General features: G+C 34.3%; 1 protein-coding gene across 1 annotated transcript; it reads right to left on the bottom strand.

Moving 5' to 3' along the window:
• Positions 1-266: 266 nt before the first annotated feature.
• LOC120356533 lies at positions 267-6,154 on the bottom strand. The gene is made up of 4 exons (XM_039445472.1): positions 5,865-6,154; positions 4,092-4,233; positions 1,302-1,483; positions 267-677 (listed from the first exon to the last, which is right to left on the bottom strand). Exons 1-3 carry the CDS (start codon positions 5,882-5,884, stop codon positions 1,343-1,345), a joined length of 303 nt encoding a protein of 100 aa, XP_039301406.1. The 5' UTR covers positions 5,885-6,154; the 3' UTR covers positions 267-677; positions 1,302-1,342.
• Between the last annotated feature and the right edge of the window lie 2,088 nt (positions 6,155-8,242).

Here is an 8,242-nt window from a genome sequence, read left to right as displayed (position 1 = left end):
TTGCCCTGTCACCAGCTGGCTCAAATCTTTGAATAGTAGACTTGAGATGCGCGGGAACACTAGCGTCAGGTGATCAATTTTCATAACGGCAAGGAAAGTTGTGTGAGTGCACCACACCAGATTTTTACTCTAATATTGGATATGAAGGAGGCTCCTTTTTCCTTTTATATTATCCTTGAAATGCAAAATTTCCAAAAACCTTGTATATACATCGACGCGCAATTAATAAAGGAACATACCTGTCAAATTTCATGAAAATCTATTAGCGCGTTTCGCCATAAATGCGCAACATATATAAACATTTAAACATTAAGAGAAATGCCAAACCGTCGACTTGCATCTTAGACCTCACTTCGCTCGGTCAATTAATAATGTATTTTATGCTTGATAAATTAGACTATGAACACGACATAGAATAAATGAACAACTGAACGAACGATTTGATGAATGAACTGAATATCGTTTGTATGAATGAATATAGTAGATACCTCAGACTGCGATTCAAGTTCTGGTAGAGACGAGAGTGCTTGAACCGGATTGGCTATGACAGTCCAGACGAAGGCCTCTGATTGGTCCAACAGGTGCAAATGGAGGCAGAGCATAGTTTGTCATAGCCACACGGTGAATGCCTGCTTGTTAGATTGAGAGCGCACCATCGAGCTAACCAAACTCGAAACCTGACATCAAATCGACCCAACAATTATTTCAATAGGTTTTTGTGTAGTTGAGAAGTTGATATTGTGGTAATTATTCATACTAGTAGTTCTGTGAACAGTAGACCTCAAGCAGTATTCTCATCCACAAGTACCTGATTGAAACTGTAGACCTTATGGAAATACAGCAATAGACTGGCTTCTCCACAAATCTGTGTAATCACTTGTCAGCTGATTTATGATGAATAATTCTATAGTCTAATTTTTACTCTAATTTTGGAGTATGAAGGAGGCTCCTTCTTCCTTTTATATTATCTTTGAAATGCAAAATTTCCAAAAACCTTTATATACGTCGACACGCAAAAAAAAGGAACATATTTGTCAAATTTCATGAAAATCGTTTTGCCGTAAATGCGCAACATTCAAACATTTAAACATTTAAACATTAAGAGAAATGCCAAACCGTCGGCTTGAATCTTAGACCTCACTTCGCTCGGTCAATTAAATAAAAAGACTAAGGCCCGGTTTCCGAGCTCGGGATTTAGCTAAGTCCTAGACTTTAAACAGTTTTCCAAAATGGGTGTGACTATTCTTTCAATTTCACTTTATTTTTAGAATGAATCATTCTAGAACTAAAATTGCACTCACCCAGCATCAGTATCCTCCCTCCCCCCATCACCGGGCGTCTGTTATTCATTTCGCCTTTCCACCGCCTCCATCCACCTCGCGGGCCCCTGGAGACGGCGCCAGCTACAGGGAGCACTTGGGTACTGTGACAGGGTCGTCGATCGGCTGCCCACTGGCTCTAGGGTGGTTGCTTGTCTACCTGCCTGAAATATCACACAGAAAATAGAATTTCAAGTGAACGCTGAATGAGACCACATCCTTCTTATGTAATCTTGAATATAAAAGAAACATTTTTAGAATTTCCAATAATACAGAGCATGAAGAATATATGCCATTTTATTAGTAATTTGCTAGTATGTAATTTATTGGTGGAAAGTACATTATTTATTTCAAAGTATCCCGTTCCTTGCTCTATATACCATAACAGACTGCGAAAGCCAATTAATTGTGAGCATATCTTTTTTTAATTATCTCAAAAAGAAACTAAGTACTTTCGTACATTTTGATTGGAGAATCATAAATTGCATAATGAATACATGTCATTCCATTGGTAATCCACTTCTTTCATGGAATTTATTAGTGTTAATGACTTTATTTCAAAATTTCCAGTTTTCTTGCACCACCCATAACAGGCTATAAATACCGAATGTGAAAACATCTTTTCAATGCCATCTTTGAAAATAAAGAGATATATTTGGACATTTCAACTGTATGTTGTATGAACATAAATTGAATTATGAATAAATGCCATTCCACTAGTTTTATGATAAGTTTCTTAAGAATTTCAAAACTTCTCGTTTCCCTGCGTCTCCTAGTATTTTATGAAGCTATTTTCATTAACTATTATACTACTAACCAACTAATACTATTTAAAATATTCTATTATGAAGTTTTTTCTTGAAAATTTAAATAATTTTTAATGTGAATTTGCAACAAATCATTGAAAGGATAATAATCCAATCCTTCTCACAAGATTAGGCTTAGATAATCATTTTGTTATTATTATCAGCAAGGTGGAGTGGCCATAGTCGAGTGGATGAGATGCTTGCTTTATAATTCAGATGCCCTGGTTTAAATCCTGGATCGGGAAATAATTTTTTTCGAGCCACTCCCTTTTTCGGATGGACACGTTAAGTCGTCGATCCCTGCTGCCCAAAACCAGTCGTGAGGTCATGTCATGTCAGAGTCCCTGAAATCGATCAGGTGCGAGCTGAAAACTCTTACACCAGACCTGAGCCAGCCAGCTTGATATTATTACGCATATTATCAGCAAGGTTACTTCTAGATGAATATTATGATAACCATAGTTGGGGAGGGGGGGTGACTGATGAATTATTACTCATCACTGCAAGTTGACGACAAAAACGACACAATCATTCTACCTCTTATTTTTATATACATTGATTAAGCAATAAATAATTTAATATTAGTATTGAATTAAGGAGAAAATTCCTATCATATTATCCTTGGAATGCAAAATAATTTCAAAAAACCTTACACGTATATTGACGCACAATTCAAACAATTCATACTTGGCCGTGAATGTCTTGCATTATCCTCAGGGCTTGCATAAAACATCATGCTCTCCCTGCTAACGGCCACTTCCCGGTCACATGACTTGAATATTCAGTAAGTTCAGTGTGTTATTTTTATTGTAAACTGAATTATAAATAAGCTAAAAAACGGAAGATGAAAAACATACATTAATTTATTGCTTTCGCAATTAACAGTAAGGTAGCGCAGCATGGTTTTTATTACTACGAGTGTGAATCAAATGATAACCTTAAAAGTGTTGTAAAGTTTCGATAAGTTATAGGATTGATCCGGTAGTTGGCAGGGATCTTCGTTGAAGCTTACACAATGACTACTAGGTGCGTTAGTGACCTTGCTACACACAATTAGCAGTGACTTCAGTTACAATATGGCCGCCCCATTATCAATATGCACCGCATTAGATCAGCGATCAGTCATTCGTTTCTTGAGCAGTGAAGGTGTCAAACCAATGGAAATTCATCGCAAGATGACAGTACAGTATGGTGATTCATGTTTGTCCAGAAACAAACATTGTCATCAACCAGATATACGAAAAGGAATGATGCCATAGCTCATCGCCAAAATCAAAAAATTCTGAAATCAGCGATCAGCAGGAAAACTCTTGCTGACTCTCTTCTGTGATGTGAACGAAGTAATTTTGGAGCATTACATTGACAGGGGAATGACAGTAAACATTAATTCTTATTCAAATCTCTTAGAAACTCATTTTCGACCAGCAATCAGGAGTAAATGGCGAGGACTTCTCCTTTCATGTGTTTTGTTACAGCATGACAGCGCCCGACCACATACAGCCCGTCTCTCGGTTCAAACTATCCAGAATATCCCATTTGAATGCCTCATTCATCCACCTTATTCTCCAGACCTCGCCCCTAGTGACTTTCATGTGTACGGAAATCTTAAAGATGCAATGGAAAGCATTTCCAAAGTGATGAAGAAGTGAAAACCGCAGTGCACGAGTGACTACAGGCACATCCAAAAGAATTCTTCAAACATGGTATCCATGCACTTCCAAAGCTGTGGAACACTTCATAACACTTCAAGGAGAGTATCTCAGAGAGTTATAAATACAAGTTTCACTTAGTTATCAAAATAAATGATATATAACCGTTTTAAGGTTTTCATTTGATTCACCCTCTTATAAATTGATTGCAATACGTAATTTTAAGAAATACACTGTAGTATTAGAGAGCTGTTGAAACGTCGATGAATAAAAAACCCACGTTTGTTGAAAAACTATTTAAAGTAGGTTCAACTTACAGAATGGTTAGCCTCTTTGTTATTAGAAGTAATCCACTTGTATAAATCGCGCGGCTGAAACTCTGGTTTTGTCGAATTTCTCCTTGATTGGATAGTTGTATATGATCCTTTGCTCCATGTTTGCTGCAGTATAAATTGAAATCTGTAAAAATAATAACAGAACTGACTAAGTAATAAAATTAATTTTTCTCAATTAAAATAAAGTGTAATTTCAACAAATATAGGTGAATTGGAACTTCCTAATTGAATGAAAAATCATTAAAACAAACAATTACGTAAATAGTAAGGTTACAGCGTACAGAAGGTAAGCGTTAGGTATAAACTTTACAAAAAGAATTTTTTCCGCTTGTTTACAGGAAGCATGCATTTTGCTGAGGCTCGTCTATTCCACTCGACAGTGCTTCCCATAAAATACAATGCATCTTGTTAATGAACAGAAAATTCTTCGCTTCTGTACAGCTCTTTTACTTTGTGCCGAAAGGTATAATTCCTAATCGACGACTCTAGACGCGCGTCTATGCAAGAGCCGTCGCTAAGAAATTGTACCTTCGGTATATACTCTAATAATAAGATTATGAGTATATAATAATATTAGTAAGATTAAAATAATATAGGTATTGATGTCATTTTACATAACATTATGTGGACCCAGGCTATTTATTTTTAAAAGTCTTTCCTTTCATGTATTAGTACCGGTAGCGTATTAAGCTGGGTTTGCACCAAGGTTATTAACAAAATGTTAATAACTTAATCCTTATTCTATTAGATTGAACAGATCTTGATTGAACATATGATAAATTATGTTCAATCGAATAGAATCTATTATATTGGGATTGAGTAATTGAAATGTTGTTTTTAACTTTGGTGTAAACGCAGCTTTAGCCTATTTATTCCATAGTAGAATATTACATTAATCTACATCAATATAGAGAAATTGAACAACATTTCTGTTTCTAGCCTGAATAATATTAGTAGTTTTTATTAGGAAATCTTCTTGCTACATTGATACTCTGTTGGGTTTTGATTACCAACTAAAGGTGCGTACAGACTGTCGCTCTGCTCCGCAACCGAACGTCACTCCAGCAGAGCGATTGATGATCGACCGGGGTCCAAGAGTGGTTTGACCGGGGAACGCGAGAAGATCTAACATCTTCCGTAACGTTCATGATGGGTGCGTGGGCGGTGCGATTGTCGTTTGATGGTGGTACGAGGGCGTTACGAGGGCGGTACGAGGGAGGAGCGTGCTCGGTGCGGGTTGGAAGCACGAATATGTGTACGCAGCTTAAGACTTGATTAACAACTTATGCTAAGTTTATTTCCAACCTAAATTCATCATTTGATCATTAGTTAAATTGGTTGAAATTATTACCGTATGTATTATTTCATTAAAATTGTAATTAATTCAACGAGAATTGTAATAAGATTTACTGTTATCAATATAATTTAGAATCGTCGGTTCTTCAAAGTAAGGTTAGTTTTGAAACAGCTTTTTTTTTTAATATTAAAATTGAATTAGATTGTATCAAAATAAGCTAGCACGGTTTATTTTTCACTCCTCTTTCATTTAAAAAAAAAGTCTATATCTTTAATAATAACTGAGATAACAGTGATAGCTGACCAGCTAGACTTTAGCTCAAATTCCTTCTAACTTCCCGAGTCGGATTATGCGAAATCACATAATTTCAACTAAAACCAGTAGCTACAAGAACCATAGAAAAAATTATAAGAATTTATCTACTTGATAAAACAAAATAATAACATAAGCTTACATACCTAAAACACAATCCAGACATCGTCTAGTAACTAGGCAAAGAAGTATAAAATAAACTTTATGGAACATTTCGTAGTTAAATGGTCTACCTTATTCAATTTACATAAACATATCAACTTTGTAGAAGAATAAAACTTCAAGGCAATTTATTTTGGCATTTAAAAACTTTCAAAATAATTATTGTGATAAGTCGTCAATCAACATGATTGTAACCTATAAAATTGTAAATTGAACAGTTTTGGAACTAGGAGTTTTTAAACAAACCACTCTCTGTCTCAGACAGCACAGTATCGCGATGCGTTAGCAACGGGTTTCTCCCGTTCCATTCAGTCAGTTCTTTGAATGTAACGTTCTTTGTGATGATGGTTACCGAGCACTGTAACTGGAGCCAATCGTCATTCTATTTGTTGAAGATATTATTATCCAATGATGATTTATCATTAAAACCAATATATTATCATTTTATTTAATAGAAGGAAGAGTACTTTTGAAAAATATATTCAATAAAATATAACAGTTGTTATTTAACTGATGTTAAAAAACACTATAGCTAAGTCAGCATATTGTCATTTCAAAACAAAAACCGAACCCTCAACCTCTCCTTCTACATTTGAAACATCAAAAAATATAACTATTTGAAAAACTTCTAATCCCTTCCAGCATATTGCAATTTCAAAGCAAAATCCTAACCTATCTTCCCACCTTTGAAATATCAAAAAGCATAATTCTACCTGGACCCTAGCCCTTTCTAGCATATTGCAATTTTAAAGCAAAAACCTAACCTAACCTTATGAAACATTATTTAATATTATCCCAAAAACCTAACCCCTAACCCCTTCACATTTAATAATTTAGATTTCAAAGCAAAATCCTAACCCCCTAACCTATCCTTTCACATTTGAAACATCAAAAAACATAACTCTTACTGCACTCTGTCTGAGACCGAGAGTGGTTTGTTCATAACACGGTATATAGAAGAAGACGGTAAGTGTCACGCGCATGTTTTGCTAAATTTGCGGTGTAGCTGACGTCATTCTATATCCAATCACCTGTTTCTAACAAATAAGTTTCATAAATTTCCAATAGGTGTTAAAAACGTCGGTTGGTGGCGATGACGCAATCTAGCTGGCTGGCCACTGCGCACACATTTCATGACCACTACCGTTTTCATCTAAATATTGTGGTTCATAACCATGTGACAAAAAACCATTGATATATAGTTAGATGACTAAGCTATACCTTCAAGCGTTTGGAAGGAAGCATGATGCCTCCTTCATTTCTCGTCGCCATTGAATATCGGGCAAGAAGTCAGGCGCCCAGACAGACTTATATGGGAAAACATCGACTTTCATTGCGTTATATCTTTCGACATACTTGATGGATTTCAATATATTTTTTTTCAACTTTTCGTCATTTCCATTACCATATGATACAATGATTTGTTCATTGAACATTATTTTTAACTCGACCAAACATCTAATTTAGTGAACCTACCTCACTACAGATTTTGATCCATTCTATTAGCAAATTAATCTCATTTTTACAATATTTTCCTATTACCATGTATTTAGGATATGGAAAATAAAACATTTATTATAGATTGCTAATATTACCGTATATTTTATTAGATGGCAAATAATAATAAATTAACCATTATCACAATATTTCGTGAAACTGTTTCTCATTCGTTTTGCAAATTAAGTATAGGTACCTAACTATACTCTATACTCCTATATTTAATATAAGATAATAAATAAATAATAAATAACTACATATTATAAGAACGGGAAAAATAAAACAAAAATTATAGATCGCTAATATTACCGTATATTCTATTAGATGGCAAATAATAATAAATTAACTGTTATCACAATATTCCGTGAAACTGTTTCTCATTCGTTTTGCAACTTAAGTATAGGTACCTATCTATACTCTATACTCCTATATTTAATATAAGATAATAAATAACTACATATTATAAGAACGGGAAAAATAAAACAATAGCAATGATGAAGAATTTATAGACAATTTTAGCAAATAATATTTTTTATAATACAAATTTAGCATACAATATTTTCATAGTTCACAAAACATTACAATATAAGACAAATTAATGGAATGGAATATGGATACCTACATTGGATCTTTGGAAATAAAATATTTATTATAATATTACCGAAACTTATATTTTATTACTTGGCAAATAATGATAATGAATCAACCTAAGCACAATATTCCTTGAAACGATCATTTGGCTCTAGGCTTAGCCTGCATGAAACATGACCGATGAAAATATAAAAATACTTACGTATGAAAAGAAATATTTTTATCTGGTGCATGCTGATTCATACATCCATAAGCACTGCATGAAACTACCATA

This window comes from Nilaparvata lugens, unplaced genomic scaffold (genome assembly GCF_014356525.2).
Source record: "Nilaparvata lugens isolate BPH unplaced genomic scaffold, ASM1435652v1 scaffold7015, whole genome shotgun sequence".
Lineage (NCBI taxonomy): Eukaryota > Metazoa > Arthropoda > Insecta > Hemiptera > Delphacidae > Nilaparvata > Nilaparvata lugens.
The sequence above is the reverse complement of the archived record's forward strand: the minus strand, read 5'-3'. Positions and strand labels throughout refer to the sequence as shown.

Excerpts from the sequence above, each read along its gene's own strand:
- LOC120356533 (XM_039445472.1), bottom strand. The coding sequence starts at position 5,884 with ATGTCTGGATTGTGTTTTAG. Across the intron at positions 4,234-5,864 it reads ATGTCTGGATTGTGTTTTAG|ATTTCAATTTATACTGCAGC; the intron begins GTATGTAAGCTT and ends TTATTTTTACAG. Across the intron at positions 1,484-4,091 it reads ACAAAGAGGCTAACCATTCT|GCAGGTAGACAAGCAACCAC; the intron begins GTAAGTTGAACC and ends GTGATATTTCAG.